The sequence below is a fragment of the Dipodomys spectabilis genome, unplaced genomic scaffold (assembly GCF_019054845.1).
Source record: "Dipodomys spectabilis isolate Male_0828 unplaced genomic scaffold, ASM1905484v1 ptg000175l, whole genome shotgun sequence".
Lineage (NCBI taxonomy): Eukaryota > Metazoa > Chordata > Mammalia > Rodentia > Heteromyidae > Dipodomys > Dipodomys spectabilis.
In genome coordinates, this window is record NW_024870852.1 from 9,939,126 (window position 1) to 9,963,302 (window position 24,177).

The window sequence follows — 24,177 nt, forward strand, 5'->3', positions numbered from 1 at the left end:
TCCTGGGCCTGTCTGGTTCTCCCCAGGTTCTGGGAAGCCCTAGGAGCCCTGGCACGCTAGGGGTCAGAGCTGAAGCTGAACCTGGCAGAATCTTGCCCTTCTGAATGTCTGAATGTCTGAAAGCCCCTTTTCCTTCCAAAGACCCTCTCTGATCCTGTCCAAGTAAGGGTTCTGGGAAAGGGCTGTCCCCTTTTCTCTTCCTGCTGGTTCCAACACCATGTTACCCCCAGTCAGGCCGTGGGAAGAATGCCGTGTCCTCTGAACAGGGGCCAAGAGTGACAGGTGGTGGCAGCCTGAGCTGCATGGCCCCTGGTGTAAGAGATCCTCTTCCCCGTCCCCGCCTCCACTGCCTGCAACCCTGCCTCTGCCTCTGCCCACCAAGCTCAATCCCTTACAACCACTGCTGTGAGCAGCCCGCAGCCACCACGATTGTCCCTCTCCACTGTAGGTCTGTCTCTCTCCCTTGGTCAGCAGCCCTTGGCCTCCTGTCACCATAGCCATTGCCACAGCCAGGCCAAGAGGAGGCCAGCTGACAACCCCGGCATACCTCATACTTCTCTCTGCAACTAGAAAGACTTGATTTAGACGAACAGAAGCACATCCTTCCTACCTCATGGCAACAGAAAATGGAGCAGTTGAGCTGGAAACCCAGAGCCCATCAACAGGTGCCAAGGCGGGTGGAGGAGGAGCTTGGGAGTGGGTGTTTGAATTGCTCAGAGGGAGTTGTGTGTGGCAGAGGTGTCTTTGCATGGGTGAGGTGCCTGGGGTACTCAGAAGTCAGAATGATCTCTGGGCGGGGTTGGGCAATGTCCAGGTCCCACTTGTAGCCCTCCCTGGAGAGACCAGGAAGACCTGCAGCCTCCCTGGGAGGCTGCTGGGGATGCTAAACACTGTGTGAGGGGTGGAGGCAAGGGCAGTGAGGCCCACCCAGAAAGTCCCAGAAGCCTCCAAGGTCCTGGCAGCCAATCTCCAGGGCCAGCAAGTGGTCCCAGAGGCTCAATAGGACCTACGTTTGGGAGTGACTGCCTTGGGGGAGAGGCAGGCACAGAGCTGGTCTGCCCAGCCAGGCTGGGGAGGGAGGAGGAGAAGGTTGGTCCTGATGAGTTTCTCACATCCTTTGCAGACAAGGCATCCAATGGCGCTGCAGGGGAAGGACCTCCCGTTATAGAGAAAGGCTTGAGTCCCCCAGACACAGAAAAAGGCCTCAAGAAAGATCCAGACCCATCCTCTCTGAAAGAAGAAGCCAAAACCCCTGCTCCAGAGAAAGGGGATGGTGCCCTGCCTGTACCCCCTCCTAGCAGCCAGGGCCCTGAGGAAGTGGGCAGTGGCGATGAGGGTGGGGACCCTGCGGAGGGCAGGGCTGCGGAGGGCCGTGCGGGGCCGCCAGCAGCCCTGCCTCAGGGGACGTCCACGGCCCAGGCCAGCAGCAAGAAGCCTGATGCTGAGCAGGGACCCTCAGGCTGCCAGGACCCCAGAGAGCCCAAAATGAGCAAGAAGGAAACAGAGAGCCAAGCAGCAGTCAGGAGGGGCTCACCTGCTTTTCTGCATAGCCCCAGCTGCCCTGCCGCCATCTCAAGGTGAGTGCTCTCTGCCCCGGAGTGGGAGGGGTCCTGCCATTGCTTTCCAGGAGTCAGGCCCTACTGTCATCATGTTCGGGACTGGGGAGGATAGCACTGGCATTCCACAGCCTCTGTCCTGGGTGCTGGCTCGACCACCCTGTCCCTTCAGAATGTTGGAACATCATGCAGGAGGTGTACCCCACAGACCATCCATGCTGCATTTCTCTAGGCTTCCAGGATGCAGAGTGCTCTTTATTCCAAGGGCTTGGGTCTAGTGAAGGGCAGGATTAAGATGTCAGCAGGAGAGGATAGCTTTTCTTAATACAATGGCTAGTATAATAGGAAAAGATGACTGCTCAGTTAGGCTAAAATGAACTCATTCATAATATGTTATAAGCCACGACCATCATTATCATCAATTTGGTGGTTATACATTCACATCCATTCACATCCTCACAAATTTTATGACTCTAGATCTGTGTAGCTCCCTGGTTGTATCTACACTAGGACCAACAATTCTCTTGATAGTTATTAATGATTTTGAATCAATAGTGGAAAGTAATGGGCACAGACATCCCTTGATTTCGTACAAGGTGAATGTGGAGGCCTTGTGGGGGTGTGGAGGGAGCCAGGCTTGTATTAGCTCTAGATGACAGGTGGGTTTCTAGAAGCCTCCAGACTTCCCTAAGGCACGTCATCTCGTTTCTCACTTTCTAGCTCTGAGAAGCTACTGGCTGAGAAGCCCCCAAGTGATGCATCAGAGCTCATCTTCGAAGGGGTGCCTGTGACCCCTGCCCCTCCAGCTCCTGGGCCAGCCAAGGCAGAAGGAGGGAAGAACACCCTGGCGGGGAGCCAGGAGGAAGCAGCACAGAAAGCCCCAAGCCAGGCTGGCCAGGCGAAGGTGCAAGGGGACACCTCGACGGGGATCAAGTTCCAGGCTGTTCCCTCAGAGACATCAGAGGTGGGGCAGGCTCTCTGTCTCACAGCCAGGGAGGAGGACTGCTTCCAGATTTTGGGTAGGCCAGGGAAGGGTGGTGGCTGGGGCTACCCTGGGGATGGGGAGGGAAGGGGCCCATCCATCCCAAGTGGCTCCAGTCAGGGGGCTGAACTACCTTGGTCTAGGCCTCAGGCAGACTCAACCTGTCTAAATGACACTTGGTCCCAGGAAGTGTTTCATTTGGAAAGAAATGGAAAAGGAGAAATGGCGGGTCTGAAAACATACAGCAAAGACATCTTAACTCCACGGCCTACTTTGGATTTTAGCGTGATTTTTCTTTGAGCTGAAGATGAGCATTCTACCACTTGAGCCACAGTACTACTTCTGGTTTTCTGAGTGGTTTATTGGAGATAAGAGTCTTTTAGAGTTTTCTTCCCTGGGCTGGCTTTGAACCGTGATCCTCAGATCTCAGCCTCCTAGCTAGGATTACAGGCCTGAGCCACCAACACCTGGCTAGCGTGATTTTTTTTTTTTTTTTTTTGGGTCCGGTTGTGGGGCCTGAACTTTGGGCCTGGGCGCTGTCCCTCAGCTCTTCAGCTCAAGGCTAGCGCTCTACCACTTGAGCCACAGCGCCACTTCTGGCTTTTTTTCTTTTTGCTTATATGGTGCTGAGGAATCGAACCCAGGGCCTCAGGCTTGCAAGGCAAGCGCTCTACCACTGAGTCACCTTCCCAGCCCCAGCGTGATTTTTTTTTAACCAGGTTTTCAAACATGGTTTTAGGAAATCAGGCAGATCATTGGGGCAACACAAACTTGTTGGCAGTGGAATCTGGGGACAATCTGTAAACTCCATCCTGAGGTGTCATGAACCAGGAGCAGAGTGTCTGTGTAGGTTCGATCACTAAGGAGGCTGGGCATGAGATGGGGGCAGGGTGGGGCACAGCTCTATAGGGGCTCAGAGTTGAATATGACCAAGCTTGGGGAGCTTGGGAAGAGGAAAGGGACACAGTGGGCTGGGGATGAGGAGAGATGGGGTCAGAAGAGGCCAGACTGTCCTGATACCCCTTCCTCCGGGCTGAGGTGCCCTGGGAGACCCGCCAGTCTGCCTGGTGAGCGGCACAGTGCCACCCAGACTGGGTGGGAGGACCTGGCGGCTGGGCGGCAGCCAGGGGCCCTGCCTCCTGCCCCCAGCGGCGACACAGACCTCCGCCCCGCCCAGAGATCACATCCTCAGGGTGACAGGACCTGAACCACCTCCAAGGGCTGTCTGATTTATCACCAGCCCGGCTTCCCTGGCGTCTCTTGCTATTTATAAAGAGGTTTCCATTCCCGATGACTCAGCCCGTGGCCTTCAGGGACCACCGTTCCCCAAATAGCCACTAGATGGCAGCCTCTTCCTACCAAACAGCTCTGTCCCAGGGCTGTAGGGAAATCAAGAGGGAATGGTGAGTACGTCCCATCCTTCAGACACAGAAACCCTGCTCTCTGAGATTCCACTTCATGGTTATTATATTTTTAATAGAAATGCAGATAGCTTGGGGTGGTGCTCTCCTATCTTACAATAAAGGTCAGAGAGGTCCACTCAGCTGTCTCATTCTTCTGCCAGGAGAAGCTGAGTCCCCTCTGACAGGGGCAGACACTTTCCAAGACTATTTTGGGTGTCAGCGGCAGAACTGAAATAGGAAACTGGGTCTCCTATCCCCTATCCTGGAGCCCGGTGTCCCCCAGGTACCACAGAGTGAACTTAAGTTCCCTGGAGGGAGGGGGGCACCCAGGCCAGGGAGGGTGCTTGCTGATTAAGCTTGATCCCCAGAAATCCTGACAAAGACCTCAACTCTGCTCTGCCTCTCCAGATGACTGCCCACCTCCCCCGGCCCCCTTCCCGCATCGCATTGTGGAGCTGAGGACCGGAAATGTGAACAGTGAATTCAGCATGAACTCCAAGGAGGCATTGGGAGGGTGCGAGAGGGACCCCGGGGTGGGAAACCTGGGCAGGAGAGCAGGCCTCAGTGCGCAGGATAGGGGTCTATGTACGTTCACTTCTACATGATCACACGCGTGGTGTGTCAGCGGTCATGTACTGCTATGCACGTGCCATTTCCACAGACACCATTCAGTGTCCCAGAGGAAAGAGGCAGCCAGAAACAATTGACCTCTGCCTTCATTCTATATACCATAGTGGCTCCTCAGGTCAAGCAAGCACTAGTTTGGGCCAGCACCCCTAACAGAGAGTTCCCTCCCTGTTACCTAAAAGGAGCCTCCCCGGTATCCCTGCCCACCTTCCACCTTACCCTGTAAGGGTCCCTCTCAGGGCTGCGCTCCTCAGGAGCCGGGGCACAGTGTGCTCCATGCACTTGGTATGTGCAGTTCAGAGACTCCTCCACCCCTTGTCCAGGCACACATATGGCTCCTGGCTTCAGGAGAGAGGTTTGGGGCTGGCAGGGGTGAATGTTCTGATCTCTCAGGGCCTGGAGCCAAGACAGGAATGGAGCACAGCCCCCTAGGGATCCCTGGGTCTTTAGACTCCCCTCAATCCCACCTCTTGTCTCTCCAGTGGCAAGTTCGGAGCTGTTTGTACCTGTACAGAGAAAGCTACGGGCCTCAAACTGGCAGCCAAGGTCATCAAGAAACAGACTCCCAAGGACAAGGTAGTGGGGAGAGCTGGCTGTGCGGGAGAGGGGGTTCCTGGAGCAGGCACCTCTAGTCTCCCTCAGCCTGGGCCCCTGGGCCCAGGCGGGTACGTGAAACTTGCTACATTAAAGGTTTGAGAGAGACACACACAGACACACAGACACACACAAAGAGAGAGAGAGAGAGAGAGAGAGAGAGAGAGAGCACCATCTTGAGGGCCCTGGTACCCCAAACCATATACCCAGTTAGTGAACTTCTCCAGGGACATCTTTTTTTTTTTTGGTGTCCGGTTGTGGGGCCTGAACTCAGGGCCTGGGTGCTGTCCCTCAGCTCTATAGTTCAAGGCTAGCACTCTACCAGTTGAACCACAGCGCCACTTCCGGCTTTTTTCTTTTTTGCTTATGTGGTGCTGAGGAATTGAACCCAGGGTCTCAGGCATGCAAGGCAAGCGCTCTACCACTGAGCCACCTTCCCAGCCCCTCCAGGGACATCTTTTGCTAGGTACAGGCTGTTTATGCCCTCGGGCTTGATTCAGTGATACACGTATGGCTGTGAGGCAGGCTTCTGCTGGGCACTGGGGTCCTCAGGTGCCCTCTGGGAGCTGACAGCAAGGTGAGGAAGCCCAGTGGAGTGCTTTGCCTTACACCCCTGGTATGGGCCAGGCTCAAGGCCAGGAGCAGTTCTTGCCCTGGGAATACAGACAGAGCCTCACGAGGGGTGAGGAGCTGGTGCGTAAGGAGATGAGGACAGCCTTACAAATTGATGTGCTCAGAGCTGTAACTCAGGGAAGCTGAGGAGTCCAGAGTAAGGGAGAGGCTAGGAGAGGTTCCTGGCTCAATCCTGGGAGCCTGAGGAAGCTTCCTGGACCAGTTTCTCCAGGGTGAAGGCTTTGCAGAGAAAGAATAGATTAGAAAAATGGGATAGAATAGGACGGAGAAGAAGAGAATAAAATGGGAAAGAATAGAAAAAGTGGCTCACACCCGTAATCCTAGCTACTCAGGAGGCTGAGATCTGAGGATCATGGTTCAGAGCCAGCCCAGGGAAGAAAACTTCGGAAGACTCTTATTTCCAATACATCACCAGAAAACTGGAGTGGCGCTGTGGTTCAAGTGGTAGAGCACTAGCCTTGAGTTGAAGAGCTGAGGGACAGCACCCAGGCCCAGAGTTCAAGCCTAATGACACACACACATACACACACACACACACATGAATAGGATAGAATGGAAAAGAAAAGAAGAAAGTAAAATGAGAAAGAACGGAATAGTATAGAATAGAAAAGAATAGAATAGTATGGGTAAGAATAGCAGAATAGGATAGCATTCCTTGCTGGTGGCTCATGCCTGTAATCCTAGCTATTCAGGAGGCTGAGACCTGAGGATTGGGGTTCGAAGCCAGTGTAGGCATGAAAGTCTATGAGACTCTTATTTCCAATTAACCACCAGAAAACCAGAAGTGGCACTGTGGCTCAAGTGGTAGAGTGCTAGCTTTGAGCAAAACAGCTCAGGGACAGGGTTCAGGCCCTTAGTTCAAGCCTAACCAAAATAAAAGGATAGAATGAGAAAGGATAGGATAGGATAGAATGGCATGGGAAAGAATAGAATACAATAGAAAAGAATAGAATGGGATAGGATAGCATGGAATAGAATGGGAGGAAAGGGGAAGGAAAAGAAAGGTAGGAAAGAGAAAAGGACAGAGAAGCTGTAGGAGGAAAGGCCTATAGGTCAGAAATAGCTGGGAGGCAGAAAAGTAAGGTTTGGAGAGCTGCAGGCACACCAGGCAGAGTGCAGCAAGGGTATGAGAAGCCACTCCTGATCTCTGCAGCCCAGAGTCACTTTGCAGCTGTAAGTATAGTGGGAAGGTACATCTTTCCTATGCAGCCATATCCAGCTGTATCTTCAGTAGTCAGTGCTGGCACCTAGAGTATCCACAGTTGTTCCCAGGCCTCTATCCCAGGACTTGGCTCAGTAGATGCTCAATTACCTATGTGCGGCATGAATTTGTTGGCACCAGTGATTGGTTAATTGGTGACTGGGCGTTTTTTCTTGCCATTCACTGTGCTGGGGACTGGGTGTGATGTGTGGGAGCACTGGGAGACACATCTAGAAGCTAAAGCAAAATAAAAAGGCACCGTGTCAGGAACTGAGAAGTGCCAGGAGGCAAGATAGAGCCAGGTAAGGAAGAGCGAACAGGGAGCTCACAGTGGCCGCTCACTGTCGATAGGGCGGTGGGACGGTGGGAGGATGGGACGCAGCTTGGCTGAGAAAGTGGCAGGGAGGCGGGAGCTGAGGGGACAGAATCAAGAGCAGCCTTGTGGGGCCTGGTGTTTAACATCGGCCCTGGGGGGAGCAGCTGCAGGGAGCGGCCTGATATTACATGAACTTCCACAGTGTGAATAGTCCTAGACATATTGCTGTCCCCCCCGTAATGTGACAACTGACTGGCAATTGTTCTGAAAGTGACAAATAATGCTGGCTTAGGTCCAGAGAGTAGAGATGGAGGTGGTGAGACATGATTGGATTTAGAATCTAGTTTGAAGATGGAGTTCATCAAAGCACTCTCTGCAGAATGGGAAAGAGAGGAGCGTCGAAGGTGGCTCCTGGCCTTCTGTCCTGAGTGTGTGGGTGAAGCTTGGTAGCCTCCTTCTGGTGGGCAAGCTTGGGGGGCGGGGAGGCAGCTCAACAGGCATAGTGGTGTCATCAAAGGCTTCATTGTGGACACGATCCATTTGAGATCCTCTTGGCCATCTGAGGAACATGGAAAGGACGCGGCTGGATATTTTGGAACCTGGAGTGGGAGGAGAGCTCAGAGGCAGAGCTAGAGAATTGCAAGTCAATCATATTTGGATACAGTGTCAAGGCATGGACTTGAGGCAGAGGCCTGAGGAGTATCGGGGTGGGGGGGAGGAGGGAGAGGGAGAGACGGAGAGACAGAGACGAGAGAGAACACACGGGAGGAAGCTGGTCTGGCAGAGGTCCCATGCAGGGTACCACAGGTCTGGCAGAGGGCAAGGTGCGGAGGTCTGAGGGCCGGGGCTGATGATGCTCCCCTGGTCCCTTTGACTTCTCTGACCCCCAGGAAATGGTGATGCTGGAAATTGAGGTCATGAACCAGTTGAACCACCGCAACCTGATCCAGCTCTACGCAGCCATAGAGACCTCGCATGAGATCATCCTGTTCATGGAGTAGTGAGTAGCACCTATGGGGTTGGGAGCCGGGCTGGCGGGGGGGGGGGGGGGGTGGTCAGGAGCTGGGCTGAGGGAGGCCGGCAGCCCAGCACAAGGCTGCAGAGGGGGTCTCTGTGTGCAGCATCGAGGGTGGTGAGCTGTTCGAGAGGATTGTGGATGAGGACTACCCTCTGACTGAGGTGGACACCATGGTGTTCGTCAGGCAGATCTGTGATGGAATCCTCTTCATGCACAAGATGAACGTTCTGCACTTGGACCTCAAGGTGCTGCCCCAGGGCCCCTGGGAGGGGTGCAGGGAGCACCCTTCCATCTCCCCATCCCTCCTTCTCCCCGTCCAGTCCTCCTTCCATTCATAGATTGTGAGTTTAGGACTTACCGAACATGCCAGGAGCTAGGCACAAGAGAGATGGGGCAGAGAGGATGCCTCAGCTGTCTCGTAACTTCTAGTCTAGCACTAAGTATTTCCCCAATCATTTGCACCCCGTGAGCCCCAAGCTCAGGTCTAGTCGGTGTTCTCATACGCCCACCTCAGTGTGGCCCTGTGAGAGGTGCTGAGAATATTGGTTCATTCATTCAGAACCAACACATAGGTGCTCAGGGTCTGCTTTCTGTAGCTAGTACCTCATAGTAGAGATTCAAGGCCAAATTGACTAAGTCAAAATCCCTGCTGACAGCCAGTGGCTCATGCTTGTAATCCTACTTGCTCAGGAGGCTGAGATCTGAGGATTGTGGTTCAAACCTAGCCTGGATGGGAAGGTCTGTGAGGCTCTTATTTCTAATTACCCACCAAAAAAGTAGGAAGCGGAGCCATAGCTCAAGTGGCAGAATGCCAGCCCTGGGCAAAAAAGCTAAGGAACAATACTCAGGCTCTGAGTTCAAGCCCCATGCATGCATGTTCAAGCACATGCATGCACGTGCACATGTGCAGACACACGTGTACAGCAACAGAACTATGTACATCCTTTCCTGAGCCAGCACAGAGCCATGCACATGGCAGCTCTCCTGAAATACCAATTGCCATCGAGTGGTAGAAGCTGTCTGTAGCTTAGGGATGCCTGCCAGGGTGTGGCATGGCATGGGGAGGGGTGGAGTGAGGGGTATGATGCCCCTCTCGCAGCAAGTGTGCGTGGGTAAGTGGCAAAGTTAGATGAGATATTAATGCTGAGGAATGCGAACCTCTTTTCAGCATATGGATGGCCTTTCCACTCATTTCCTTGATAACATGTACTGCTGATGGCAGCTAAGACCCCCCCCCCATGGTAAGACCACTCTTGGCCTGGGGCCTTGCCCCATGAGAAAGAAAAGGAGGGGCTGGGAAGGTGGTTCAGTGGTAGGGCGCTTACCTTGAAGGCCCTGGGTTCCATTCCTCAGCACCACATAAGCAGAAAAAGCTCAGCCTCATCCCACACAGTTGCATCTTCTCTTTCCCTGCCATGGTGCGACATGAGGCTGAACTTTATCCTTCCCTGAGTGACAACGTTGGTTCTGTAAAGACTCCAGGAAGCCGGGGGCAGGGATTGGGAGGCCTCACACCTGTAATCCTAGCTTCTCAGGAGGCTGAGCTCTAAGGACCATGGTTCAAAGCCAGCCCAAGCAGGAAAGTTTATGAGACTCTTTTTTTTTTTTTTTTTTTGGTCGGTCGTGGGGCTTGAGCTCTAGGCCTGAGCCTGTCCTTCAGCTCTTCAGCTCAGAGCTAGTGCTCTACCACTTGAGCTATAGCGCCACTTCTGGTTTTCTTTTGATTTATTGAGGACAAGAGTTTCACGTACTTTCCTGCCTGGGCTGGCTCTGAATGGAGATCCTCAGATCTCAGCCTCCTGAATAGCTAGGATTACAGGCGTGAGCCACTGGTACCTGGCTTCTGAGACTCTTATCTCCAATAAACCACCAGAAAACTGGAAGTGGTGCTTTGGCTCAAGTGGTAGAGCACATGTCTAGGTGGCGCAAGAGCCTAAATAAATAAATAAGTAAATACTAGCTGAATGTAGCATTTAGTGATTCATAGTTGACCATGATCAGTTCTTGTGTGTGCAGGATGTGCGCGTGTGAAAGTTGGTGGAAGGAAGCCAGGGATCTCAGGATCCCTGCTCTGATGTTTTCCTGCTCAGGTCTTTAGGGATCCATGCCCTGGTGGGCAGTGAGCCACACTTCTCTACAGCCTCAGGATTAGCTGGCTCTCCTGGCCCTCAAGGGAGGGAAATCAGGCTCAGTCAAGCCCACTAAGGGGTTTTGGCCTCCATCTGACAAGTCTCTTGCAGGGCTTCAGCATCCTTTGCTGTGTCAGGGGCAGGCAGGTGTGAAGGGGTCCCAAAGAGGGAGTGTTAGCTGGGTCAGAGGCCAATTCAGGCCACCCTTCCACCCCTCCCCTCATCTCTCCAGCCAGAGAACATCCTGTGTGTCAACACCACCGGCCACTTGGTGAAGATCATTGACTTCGGCCTGGCGCGGAGGTACCACCGGGGCGGGCTGGTGAGGGTCAGCAGAAGGTGGAAAGGGCCTTGGGGACAGGCTGAGTCCTGAGCTCTTGATCTCACCCCCAGGTATAACCCTGATGAGAAGCTGAAGGTGAATTTTGGGACCCCAGAGTTCCTGTCCCCGGAAGTGGTGAATTACGACCAGATCTCTGACAAGACAGACATGTGGAGTATGGGGGTCATCACCTACATGCTGTGAGGCCCGAGGGAGAGTACCAGTGCCGGGGTGGGTTGGGGCAGGTGGGGGGGGGGGTCACAGAGGCCGAGCTTGGCTTCAGGGTCCTGGAGAGATGGCGCCTCCTCCCTGATCCCTCAGCCAGAGTTCACTTTTTGGGTGGGGGGATTGGGAGTGCCAGAGAGGGAGATTTGGTGCCTATTTTATAGATGGAAAAGCCAAGGCCCTGAATGGCGTAGAACCCCAGCCAAGATCTCTGGACAGCAGATTGCAGATGGTTCAGGGTGGAAGGAGAGGGACGGTGGACATTTTCTTTTTTATTTTTTTTGTGTACTCATCATACACCTGGTACTCACATTCCTCATCCTGGGAAGCTAGGATGCTCATGCCCATTTTACAGATGAGAAGAGTGAGGCTCAGAGAGGGGAAGTGACTTGCCCAAAGTCACCCAGCCAGATTCAAACCCAGGTCTGTCCCACTTGGAAAGCTGGGGGTCTTTCTAGCACACGGTGCTACCTCCTAGGCTCTGCCCCCACCCTTGACCCCAGCACCTCAACCTCACCTCCCACTCTCGTCTTCCTCTTCTTCCAGGCTGAGTGGCCTCTCCCCATTCCTGGGAGACGATGACACGGAGACCCTAAACAATATTCTGTCTGGCAACTGGTACTTTGATGAGGAGACCTTCGAGGCTGTGTCAGATGAGGCCAAAGATTTTGTCTCCAATCTTATCGTCAAGGACCAGGGGTAAGACTTACCCAGGGCATGCACTGTGAGTGTGCAAGCTCAGTGCATCTGCCCACAAAGTAGGCCCCAGGCTGGGAGCCCCGGGGACCTGGGCATGCCCGCGCTCACTGAGCTGCCCTCCCACACAGGGCCCGGATGAGTGCTGCCCAGTGCCTCGCCCACCCCTGGCTCAACAACCTCGCTGAGAAAGCCAAGCGCTGTAACCGCCGTCTCAAATCCCAGATTCTGCTGAAGAAATACCTCATGAAGAGACGCTGGAAGGTGCCGGGGCTGGGCAAGGCAGGGGACCGGGGTAGGGGAGCCTCCGGCTGGGGAGCAGCTTGGCTCCTGAGCCCAGCTCGCAACCCTGCCTTGGCAGGTTCTGTTGACCAGGCCTGGTCCTATCTGGCAAAAAAAGACTTGCTCTTCCCTCATGCCTGGGCTGGCTCTCCTCCCCGAGTGGAGCCTTCTTCAGGGAAGGGTCTCTGACCTGGTCATAGTTCTTTCATTTTCCCCCTAATTTTTGTTTTTTCGGGTGGCCGGGGGCTTGAACTCAAGACCTCGGCGCTGCCCCTGCGCTTTTTTGCTCAAAGCTAGTGCTCTACCACTTTCAGCCACAGTGCCGCTTCCAGTTTTCTGGTGGTTAACTGGAAATAAGAGTCTCATGGACTTTCCTGCCAGGCCTGGCTTCAAACCATGATCCTCAGTTCTCAGCCTCCTGAGTAGCTAGGATGACAGGTGTGATCTACAGGACCCAGATCCCAAATATTTCTTTCTTTTTTGGGGGGGGGGGTCCGGTCGTGGGGCCTGAACTCTGGGCCTGGGCGCTGTCCCTCAGCTCTTCAGCTCAAGGCTAGCGCTCTACCACTTGAGCCACAGCGCCACTCCTAGCTTTTTTCTTTTTGCTTATGTGGTGATAAGGAATCGAACCCAGGGCCTCATACATGCAAGGCAAGCACTCTACCACTGAGCCACCTTCCCAGCCCCCCAAATATTTCTTGAACAGTTACTTCCGGGCTTCCAGGATGCAACAGTGGACCCGGCAGGAGACAAGGATCCCAATCTTTGTGGACGTCCTTTGGTGGGAAGTAGAAAGTGGGATTTCCTTTGGTGGGAAGTAGAAACTTTCTACTTCTACCATCCTCCAGGCAGTGGGTGCTGCCAGTACAAAGGCCCTGTGGCAGGTGTTAAGTTTGAGGAACAGGGAAAAAGCCATTATTGCTGGAATGGGGTGAGAAAGGGAGAAGAGATGAAGTCAGAGAGGAACGAGGAGACCAAGATACACATAGCCCGGGCTCCATGTGTGTCATGGCACCTCCGGTGGCCAGGTTGGGTACTGCACCCTTCCTAGCCATGGATCCTTCTGGAATAATCATTGACTGGGACTCCTTCTCTCTCATCCCCCCTCTCTTCAGAAAAACTTCATTGCTGTCAGCGCAGCCAACCGCTTCAAGAAGATCAGCAGCTCGGGGGCCCTCATGGCTCTGGGGGTCTGAGCCCCAGGAGCCACCGAGGTCTGAACACAGCCGCGCAGTGGCCAGGGCTGAGGGCACACAGCCCGGAAGGCCAGAGAAGGCAGGCCAGATCCCTGGGGCCGGCTGGCCAGGACCGGCTGTGCCAGGCTGGGAGGCTCGGGGCTCCCCACGCCCCCCATGCAGTGATGCTTCCCCGACATGAGCCACCTTGGACCTCAGAGTGTGGCCTGGATCCATCTTGCTACTGCCTCCCCAATAGACATCGGACCCATCCGCCACATGACACTCCACGGCGTCGATCCACGGCGTGGAGCTGCACCCTGTCCCTGCCTTAGCTCCCCTTAGCAGCCCCTGTGGCCCCTGCTTTGCCCCACCCAGGATATGGGCAGCCTGGGCTTGCTCCTAGCTGGGGTGGGGGGGGGGATGGCGGCTGGGGGGTAGGGGGGCGGTGTTCAGCAGGAGGGCTTCCGCAGTTGTGGATGGGGGACTTCCGGCCGGGGGCAGGCAGGGAGTTGTGCATATGATTTCTAAGGTCCAGCTGCCAGGGGAGACAGAGCAGGCTTTGTGAAGGAGGATTCCACACGCCCTCTCCCATGTCCTCTCCCAACAGATAAGGCCTTGCACACACACACACACACACACACACACACACACACACATCATCATCATCATCATCATCTGGCCCCCACCCACCTTCTTTGTGTGACTACCAAGACACAGGAATTCTGGGAGCGAAGGCACCCAGCCCAGGTCTGCCGGGGTGAGGGAAGAGGCCTGGGAACACAGGAAACCATCTCCAAGCTCACCCAAGGGCTGAGCCTGCTGCCTGCCCCAGAGGGCGCCCATGGCCTCAAGCCCATGGGCTCAGCAGGCCCAGGCGATCGAAGGCCGTTGGGCAGCCCCCAACCTGCTCTTAGCTTGTGCCTTGTAAATAAATGTACAGGTCGGTGCGGCCTGCTGCCCTGGGTGCGTGCCCATGCTTGTGTGTGATCAGATGACTATGGTTGGCTGAGGGCCTACTGTGCGCCAGGCACTGGAGTACATGTACCTACAGAGTGCTGCTTACACAGGCAGACTCAGAAGCCTGCCTGACCAGCGTGGGGTCTGTCTGGGCAGGTGACTTCCCAGCACTGTGCCTCAGTTTCCACACTATGAGAGCAGTATCATACTAGCCAGCATGCCCTGGGATGACTGAGCGAGCCTCTGGTTGAGCCTCTGTCTGAACTCTGGGTCCCATGATTCCCACAGCAGGAGGGTGGGAGATCGCTTAGAGGGGAGGGGACGGAGGGGTCGAGGCGGGGGAGGACTCCACTCACATGGCAGATAGAGGGCCCATCAGTGAGATCCCTGGATGTCACAGGGCGGGGCTGGGCAGGGGGAGCTGCCAGTGTACTCGTCTTCATCTGATGCATGGGGAAACAGGCCGAGCTGAGAAGGAACTTGATGGCTGCTCAACAAGTTAGGGGCTGGGGCTAGAAATGAGGTCTTCTCTACCTGCTTCTTACCAGAGCCCGACATGAGCAGACAGCAGGCCATTTGCCATTGCCCTGCCATGGCTACTGCTCCCCACTAGGGGCTGCTGCTCTGCTCACAGGGACCGGACGGGAGTACCAGTCTCAGAGAGGCTCAGCCTCTGCTCACCCAGCAAGTCAGTGGTGGACCAGACCCTGAGCCCAGCCGGGCTGGGCACAGAGCCCCCGCGCTCACCCCGGCACCCCAGCCTCTTCCCACCAAGCTGGGCCTGCAGGGACAGAGAGAGCTCAGCTGTGCCTTGAATGCCTCTCCTGCCTCCTGGAGGGCGGAGCTAGGCACCTCGCTGCGCTCTGTCTTGTGGTAGATGCCATGCGGGGTACAGGATGGAGGACTTCTGGGCCCCAGCTTGGCCCTGCCGCTGTGGGGAGCTGGGAGGCTCAGAGCCTGGCTTGGGATCTCTGTGGGAGGTGGCCCCACAGCCACGCACCCCTGCCCGTCCACTCGCCGGCCCGCCCGCCACCTGCCAGCTGGGCCAGGCCTGTGGTTTCCGCTGAGTGGCCCGCTTGGCCTCCCTGGCCTCCACCCAGGCTGAGCCTCGGCCACACAGCTCGATGATGAGGGATGAGTCACCACTGGGGGGAGGAGAGGAGGGGAGGTTCAGCCAGAGCAGAGAACCAAGGCCTGAATCCATATGGGGGAAACCAAGGCCCCCATGAGGAGGGTCCTACATCAAAGATGGCAGCAACTGGGACTGGAATGCAGCCCTCCAAACTCCAGCCTCTGTTCCCTCCTTTGTAACGTGAGACTGACAACCTCAGCCCTTCTGTCCTCTGCCACTTCTAGGGTCCTATGGCAGTCGAGGCGGGGATGGGATGCCCCGTCATCATATTTCTCAGGTGAGGAAATAGGTTCAGAGAGGAGACGTGACCTACCCAAGGCCACACAGGAAATGAACATGTCCTGGGCCAAAGCCCACCCAGAACCATGGGACTGGGGCTGGTCTTGCTCTCCTTCCCAGAGCGTATCTTGGAAAGTGTGTGTGTGTGTGTGTGTGTGTGTGTGTGTTTGTGTGTGTGTGTGTGTGTGTGTGTGTGCGCGCGTGCGCACACATGCACGTGGATGCGCCAGAACTGGGCCTGGGAGCTCTCCGTTAGCTTTTTCACTCAGCTCTACCACTTGAGCCACACCTCTATTGCTCTCTTTTAGTTGATTAATTGCACATAAGAATCATGTAGACTTTCCTGCTCAGGCTGGCTTTGAACTGCAATCCTTAGATCTCAGCCTCCTGCACGGCTAGGACCACAGGTTTGGAAAGCTCTTTAGGTAGTCAGGTCCTTCTTTTGGGCCTCTCCTGGTCTCTATAGGCAGAGAGTATAGATTTGATCGTAGAGATGGGGGACAATGGGGTCTTAAGAGAGATTTCGTTCTTACTGCAGGCAAAGCTGGGGCCACAGCCGTTGGGGCAGAGCTGCTCTCTCTGGAGGCCTGGACTCCAGCCCCAGTGCTCTCAGTAGAGTTCCCATCCCTGGCTGTCACAGAGAAAGATTTTTTTCACCCTAGGAGCAGCCCAGATGGAGGGGGGAGTCCATGGCTGGTTTGGAATTGCCATGCTCCAGGACTGGACCTGGGCTCTGAAGCGAGGGTCCTGCGGTCCCCAGGGCGCCAGGCTGCGAGCCTCCTCCCTGTGGCATGGCGCAGTCCCCCAGTGTCCGTCCCATGTCTTCCCTGGTGCATGGTAGGCCTCCAAGATGCCTGGCCCCAAGCCCTTCCTCCACAGGATCCTGGTCATCCTCGTGGGCCAAGAAGGGTTAAGACGCTCTGTGGGACCCTCTCCTCCCAGCTGGTCCCAGCCCAGAGTTCCCCTCCAAGCCCATTTCCTGCCTCTGAGCCTTGGCTGGGCCCACAGTGAGCACCCCCATGGGCCTGGAAGCCACTGAGACCACATCTGGTTTGGATTACCCCAGGGCTGGTGACGTTGCCTTTTCCTGTCTGGGTCGAGTGGCCTCAAATTCCACTGGCCACCTTGGACCCAACAAGGCGGCGGTGGGAAAAGATTCAGCCAGTGACAGGGTGTAAGGCAGCCTGGGCGGTCCTGAAGGAGGTGCCCCAAAGGCCTGGACTGGAACCTGAGAGCCGCCCGCCCGTGGGCCTGTGTCCCGCCCGCCCTCCTTCCATCCCTTAGACGAGTGGTGTTTACTCAGCAGGTATTCTTTTCTTTGCCTTGTCTCCTTCGTTTCTTTGAGACCCAGTCTTACTCTGTAGCCCGGCCTGGCCTCCAACTCCCTGTTGCTTCAGCCTCCTGAATGCTGGAGGGTGACAGGACACACTCAACTAGAGGCGGTAGTTTCCCCAGCAGCAGAGCACAGGCGGGGGAAACTGAGGCAGGCAGAGTACATGGGCAAGGAAATGGCCCCCAGCCAGCAGAGTCAGATGGCAAGGCAGACAGTCCAATGACTCCAGGCCCGTTGGTCCCGTCCCGCTCGGGTGGGCCTGGCTCAAGCAGGAGGCCAGACAGGAAGTAATGACTTCTGTACTAAGGGAGCGCACAGCCTCTGGGACTATATAACTCTTGAACCCATGGGGAGGGAAAGGGACAGGGAGCAATATTCTCTTCTGGGGGATGGGGTGGGGGGGCGTGGCACCCATGGGGAACTCAAGGAAGAATGGCTCAGACAGCACTGAGGATGTTGTAGGCCGAGGCACGCCCTCAGACTGAGGCACGCCCTCAGACTGAGAATACACTTTGATTGGAGAATCTACACAATGGGGTCTTTGTGTGGGATGGCAAAGTAGAAATCAAGTCTGGGAAGGTGGTCAGAAGCTTGAGAGGCAGGCTGACTTGGGGCAAGAGGGAGCCATAGAAAGGTTCTGAGCAAAGGAAGGATGCGGTCACATCCACACTGTCACTGGATCCCCACAGCCAGGTCAGGCAGGTCAGTAAATGTGTGAGAGAGAAAGAAATCAGAGGCCAGAAGACCAGGGGAGGCCAAGCCCCATTTGCATGAGAGAGGCTGTAAGGATCCAGGTTGGAGAGGGAAGCACAGAACTCAGCCCCCTCTTAGGCAGACAGGTGCGTAACAGACATTGGGCTCCAGGATGAACAGAACACAGTTCAGATTCCCTATTTATCCTCTCAGAGGCTCAATCAATCTCAGTCAGAGAAGAGGAGGACGTTTGAAAGGAGGCCGAACCTGAAGGAGAGAAGCCCGCAGCTGCCGTGCCGCTGGAAGGCATCCGGGCTGAAGGAGGAGCAGGCAGGAAGGCTGCTCAGGGCCAGGGGAGGACGGGGGAAGGAGGCAGATGAAGCCACACCACGCAGGCCCTTACCCATAAACTCCCGCCGGGCTGTTGCTCAAAACCAGAGGAGCCCCTGGGTTCTTTGAGATTCTGTCCATGGTAAACGGTGAGTGGGTGGCTGTGATTCCACTCAGCAGACATTGACTCGCTGAGGTCTCTCTAGGGGTTGGAATGGAGGAAGTGAACAAGACAGACCCCAGTTCCTGTCCCCCTGAAGTTTTCAGGCTAAGGTGGAGACACAGGATGGAAGGCGTGCGCATACCTGTGTCACTGTGCCTTGAAACAGGTCTTCTGTGGAAGCAGAGACAAGGAGAGAACACTGTAGAGGTTGCTGGAGGTGTGATGGTGTTTGACGTGAGCTCCGCAGGCAGAGACGGAGAGGAATTTCCAGGTAGTGTGAACAGCTTGTGCAAAGGCCCCGAGGTGGGGAGAAGAGTCACACGGGAGCCAGAAGCTGGCTGCAGCCGAAGGGCAGGCCTTTCTCTCAAGTACTCAAGTGAGAGTAGGTTAGCCTGAGGCTTGGCACCGAAGACTGTGGTTGGGAGGAGGCAGCTCTAGTCTTCCGGGATGACCAAGTGACTAAATGAGCCTCTGGCCTGTTTTTAGCCTCAAGACCACTTCCTCCTGCCCCACCAGCTGCCTCCCTGAGTCATGCCCAGTCACCAGCAGACAGGAATAGGGGACTAAGCACCTCTGAAGCTCCACTCTGGGAATGTGGTTTCTTCCCCTGTGTGGAGAAAGGAGCCAGAGGCCCGGCCCAGGCCTCAAGGCCCTCCAGTGGGGCTGGTTTTCTTTTTCTTTTTGCTTTTTGTCAGTCCTGGGGCTTGAACTCAGGGCCTAGGTGCTATCCCTGAGCTCTTTAGGCTCAAGGCTAGTGCTCTACTACTTTGAACCACAATTCCACTTCTAGGTTTTGGGTGGTTAGTTGGAGATAAGAGTCTCACAGACTTTTCTGTCTGGGCTGGCTTTGAACCACGATCCTCAGATCTCAGCCTCCTGAGCAGCTAGGATGACAAGGGCAAGTCTCTGGTGCCTGGCGGGGTTGGTTTTTTGTTCTAATTTCATCCCCTTGATCCTACTGTCCCTTGTAGTTTGCAGGATGGGACTTCCTACAGACCAGTTCTGGGGGGGCGGGGGGCGAGGGACAGAGACCTTATCTCCATTTTACAGATGAGGAAACTGAGGCTCAGAGAGCCAGGAAGTAGAGGAGCTCATGGCTGTGCCGAGGGAACAGTCTACCCTCCCTCTGTGTCCTCTCCTCCTTCCATTACTAGGACAGGGAGGAGGGGGCAGGGGACAAGCCCAGGACCCAAAGGCATATGTATCGCACCAAACAAACACATTGTGATTTCCATGCGCCCACTTGCTCTGCGGTCATCCCCGCAGCCACCCCATGGGGTAAGTACTGGGAATGTCCACACGAGGGACACAGAGATGGGAAGCTATTTGCACAAGGTCACCCAGCAAGGAAGTGGCCGCGCTGGGATGTGAGTGCAGCCGGGCCTCTGGCAGCGGGGCCTGGGTGGTGATGGGAGTCTGGGCAAAGAAGGGAGGTTCTGGCTGAAGCCTGGATTCCTGGGTTTTTGCACTCCCAGCAGGCCAAGAGACGGACAGACAGACGTGCCAGGCCGCCACCACCTCCCCCTGCTTCCTCATCCTTGTGGCAGCCCGGGCCTCTGGGGGAGAGGGTCTCTGCTGGCCAAAGCGCTGTCTGGGCTGTGGGAAGGCGTGGAACTGGGGCTGTGGAATGCCATGGCGGGGAAGGAAGCAGTGGGCGGAAGGCGGGCCTGAGATAAGAGGGGTGGAGGAGCGGAGGAAGGCCAGTGCTGGGTGGGGGTGGTCTCCTACGCGGGGGGCGTCCTCTCCCCACTTGACCTCAGACCAGAGGCCAGCAGGTGGAGAGGTCCCTGCAGTTCTTTGGCAGGGAAGGCGGCCTCCCTGTTTCCTGAACCTTGCATGAGCTCATGGAAGTGCTGTCAACACTGGTATTCTGAGAATCTGAGCTGCTGTGATTAAGGAGTCTGGAATATTCCCCACCCCCACCCCACCCCCGTTGTGGGGTTTGAATTCAAGGCCTGGGCACTGTCCCTGAGCTCTTTTGTTCAAAGCTAGTGCTTTACCACTTTGAGCCACAGCTCCACTTCCAGTCTTCTGGTGGTTAACTGGAGATAAGAGTCTCAAGGATTTTCTTTCCCCAGCTGGCTTTGAACTGTGATCTCAGCCTCCCGAATAGCTAGGATAACAGGTGTAAACCACCACTGCCCTGCTTGGAATATTCGTAACTACTGATTCTGCCCTGTTAGCATTTGCGCCCTGTGCTACAAGGCAAGGGACCAATACCTTTTCTGCTCTGGCCTGCAAAAGAGACACGGTACCAGGGATCAGTCTGGAGGCAGAGCATCCTCTACAGGTGGGGACCCTAGAAGCGGAGCCAAATGCCGCAGTCCCTGTCCGTAGCTTAACAGCAAGGGGGGTCCCATGGGTGGGCTGAGAAGACAGCTCCGCTTCCCCCTTGCTGTGTGACCCTGAGCACGCTGCTCGCCTTCCCGGATCTCAGCCTCCAGCTATGTCAGGGATGCTCTTTGGGCAGGGCTAGGTGAGGAGCCCTTGCCGCCCTCTGGCACCCGCACCCAGGTGGTGGTGTGATCACACAGAGCCAGAGGTGTCTGTTGGTGATGGAAGAATGTGAGGGAGGGAGCCCTGTGGGTGGGGTCTCGGGCTGGGCAGCGGGCAGAGGGCGGCGTGAGCTCACAGGGTCTAAACCGCCCGGCATGGGGCCTCCTCCAGCCCGCCAGCCAGGTCAGACCCTCCCCTGGGACTCAGACCCAGCGAGTCAGGCTGCCCACCCCACTCTGCTGGGCAGAGGGAGTGAACTCAAGGCCCAGAGAAGCGGGCACTGAGCCCGGCTCACAGGGGGAGTCTAGGGCCGGAGCTCAGCCCTGGGTTGTGCTTGGGGAGTGGGACTGCTTGGGGCGGGGGGAGGTGATGTCTCTACTTTTTTGACAGAGGAGACATTTTTTGGGGGGGCAGAGAGGGGTAGACCAGAGCTGAGCTGTGCCCCTGGGTGTGACTGGGCCTTCCACATGGGCCCCGGGGGCCCAGAAGAGCAGGGGCTTAGCATTCTCCACAACACCCTTCCTAGCTCCCAGGCCGAGACTCCTTGGGAGTGGGGGGCAGGCAGGATGCTCCCCTGCCTCAGTACCTCCCGACCTCCCACCACTCCCAGCCAGAAAGCAGCCCCTCCAACTGCCTGCCTGCCTGCCTGCCTGCCTGTCACACACACACACACACACACACACACACACACACACACACACACACAAGCATACCCCGTGGTACACAGCCATGCAGGGTATCTGCCCTCCGTCTCTCCCCTTGCTCATGCAGGGCCGCCTCCCCTCCTGCCCACCCACGAAGCAGCTTCCTGAGGTGGACAGACCCTCCCTCCTCCCCAGGTTTCCAGGCGGGGTGTGGCAGGCATGGTGGGGAGGGGGCGGTCCCAGCCCTTCCACCCGCAGGGAGCGGGTGCTCCTTCGATCCCCCCCCTCGTCTCGGCTCTGGAGTCTGTGGGAACCAGACAGAGCAGCGTGTCCAGCCGGGCTCGCTTCCTCCCGGGCCCCAGGGGATGCGCGGAGGGAGGGGGAGGCCAGAGGCGAGGGCAGTGTGGCCGGCTGCCCAGGCAAGGCCTCTGCAGGGACCCGGGCTGCCTGCCCACGGAGGGCTCCCAGTCCCCTGGGTGTCACCTTGTGGGACATAGGGCCCCAGGACTCCATGCTAGACATCAAAGTGGGGGAGCCCCCCCCCAGCATCCCCGTCCCTTCTTCTCCTTGTATCACAGTCCAGACAGGCAACTGAGGCTCCAAGAGGAAACAATATGCCTCTGGTGTCCCCAAGGCTGGGGGGGGTTGGCTGGTGACAGCGAGGTTTCAGGTTTTCTGTGCATTTGAGGGGTGCCATGAGTATCCCATCCTCCTGTTTTGATATAAAGCAGGTGGCTAGAAGATCAACACTCAGGACTCAATGTCTGATGGATGCCTACGAAGCCACAGACACTATCTCTGCCCCTGCCCCTTCCTCAGGACCCCTTAAGAAGTGGGGGGGGGGGACCCAGGAGAGCTCCCTGTTCGTGTGGGAAATCCGAAGAGGCAGGTCAGTACTGCCTTTTCCCATGGGGTCCCTGTCTGCACAAGGGACCCGTTTGCTCCTGGCATTCCAGGATTTCACATACTGAGCTCTCCCCTGAGCCTCGGCCTGCTGTCCACCCTGCGTTCTCTCCAGCTGCAGGTCAGACCCACACAGACCTGGTACCATTTCCTCATTTGCCACCTGGAGTCAGAGCTGGCTAGGGAGCCTCAGTTTCCATTCCTGTAAACGGGCTGATATTCCATGCCACCTAGGAGAGATAGCTACAAGCCAGGGGTAGGAGCGAGGCCGTTTTGCCGTCGGCATGACGGCTCATGAAAGGGGTACTGAGCTACAAGCCAGCCCCAACTCTACCCTGCCTCGTCTCTCCCCAGGTTGCACCCCTCCCCTCTCCCTCCTCATTTCCCGCTTTCTCTGAGAAAGTCCCCAGCAGGGGGAATCTCAAGTGAGACATTTTCATCCAGGTTCCCCCCGCCAATACCACTCACAAGCCACCGCCCCCCCCCCCAAATCCAGCATCCTGGCCCTTGCCCCCAACCACCCAATATAAGCTGACCCTCTTCACCACACTGCCTTTATTGGCCTTGACAGCCACAGAGTGAATCCCAAAGAGCCCTGCTTCCCCTCACCCCGAGTCTGTGCGGAGGCCCCCAAGGCCTAGCTGAGTGTTCGCCGCTCCAGTCTTGGCTTCCTGTCCTGCTGGCCTTGGTCTGGGAGGACCGGGTCCTTCCAGGGTGCTCCAGCCCCCGAAGCCAGGCTCAGCCTTGTGTGTGTGTGGGGGGGGAACCCCGCGGAGGTGCGGCTTCCTTCATTCGAAGAAGAACATTCCTGGCGCCCGGTAGAGGCACGGGGGCAGCCCCAGCGGGTAGCCAGGGCCTCCCTGGACGGGAAAGCCCCCCGTTACCCATGGTTCCTTGGGGTCAGCTGGCAGGGGTAGTGGGGCCTGGAGTGAAGCTGGAGGGGTGGCTGGTGCCGGGGCTGTGGAAGCCAAGAGGTGGTCAAGGCCTGGATCGGCCCCCATGCAGAAATTCAGCGCCTGCAGCCGGCACTGGTAGCTGCTCCCGCTGCCTGCCTCGGGGGCCAGGATGGGCGTCGGCGTCTTGCTGAAACCCTCAGCTTCCGAGAAGCCGCTGGGAAAACTAAAGGCTGGGCATGGAGAGGCCGAAGTGGTCCCAGGGGCCTGGCCTGGGCCTGCAGCCTTGGGCATGCACAACTCTTTGGGCTCCATGGGTAGGCGAGGCCTGGCATCAGAGGTTGCTGGGCCCGTGCTGGCTGGCAAGGCACCTTCTGGACCCCCAAAGCTTAGGCTTTTGGGGTCTGGCAGCTCTGACAAGAAAGGGCACTGTCTGTCAGGCGTGGTGTTGGGGACTCCAGGGTCCTGGCTGGTGGCTCTGAGGGCTCCACGGGCTGCCCGGGCAGGGCCCTTGGTGCTCTGGGCACCTGCTCGCCGAGTGAAGCGGCGGCGACGGCGGAGGAAGCTGCCATGCTGGAACATGTCGTGGCAGTCGGGGTCCAGAGTCCAGTAGCTGCCCTTGCCTGGCTTGCGGTCATCACGGGGCACCTTGACGAAGCACTCGTTGAGAGACAGGTTGTGGCGGATGCTGTTCTGCCAGCCGGGCCGGTTGTGGCGGTAGAAAGCAAAGCGACCCATGATGTAGCGGTAGATACCACTGAGCGTGGCCCGCTGCCCCGGGGAGCTCTGGATAGCCATGGCGATCAGGGCTATGTAGCTGTAGGGGGGCTTGGTGGGCTCAGCGGAGGGGGGCAGGGGCCCGGAGGGGGGTTGCTGCTCCATGGTGGCCAGGCACAGCATCCAGGGTTGGCGGGCCGGCACAGCCTGCCCGGGCTGTTAAAGGCCCAGTGGCCCAGCCTCCCAGCCTGGAAAGGCAAAAAGGGGTGGGCCGGCCAGACTGCCCTCCCTTCCTCCTCACTGCCCCCTCCCACCCCCCACCCCCCCTCTGCAAGACCCAAGAGGGGCGGGCAGGAGAGGCCAGGGCTGGGAAGCTGTGAGTAGCTCACAGAAGGTGGGAGGGAAGGCCCGAGAACCCCCTCAGCTCACACAGGCTGGGTGGTGGTGGCCAGGGAGGGACAGGATGTGAAATTAA

General features: G+C 56.8%; 2 protein-coding genes across 2 annotated transcripts; one reads left to right on the forward strand and one right to left on the reverse strand.

Moving 5' to 3' along the window:
- The first annotated feature begins 613 nt into the window (after positions 1–613).
- Positions 614–13,368, forward strand: Mylk2 (myosin light chain kinase 2). Its single transcript, XM_042694739.1, has 12 exons — positions 614–665; positions 1,124–1,577; positions 2,277–2,575; positions 4,350–4,455; positions 5,051–5,144; positions 8,203–8,312; positions 8,434–8,575; positions 10,692–10,762; positions 10,853–10,981; positions 11,553–11,705; positions 11,834–11,966; positions 13,100–13,368. The coding sequence occupies exons 1-12, from the start codon at positions 614–616 to the stop codon at positions 13,178–13,180; spliced, it is 1,824 nt and encodes a 607-aa protein (XP_042550673.1). The 3' UTR covers positions 13,181–13,368.
- Positions 13,369–22,660: 9,292 nt separating this feature from the next.
- Positions 22,661–23,890, reverse strand: Foxs1 (forkhead box S1). Its single transcript, XM_042694658.1, has one exon. It carries the CDS (start codon positions 23,883–23,885, stop codon positions 22,881–22,883), a length of 1,005 nt encoding a protein of 334 aa, XP_042550592.1. The 5' UTR covers positions 23,886–23,890; the 3' UTR covers positions 22,661–22,880.
- Between the last annotated feature and the right edge of the window lie 287 nt (positions 23,891–24,177).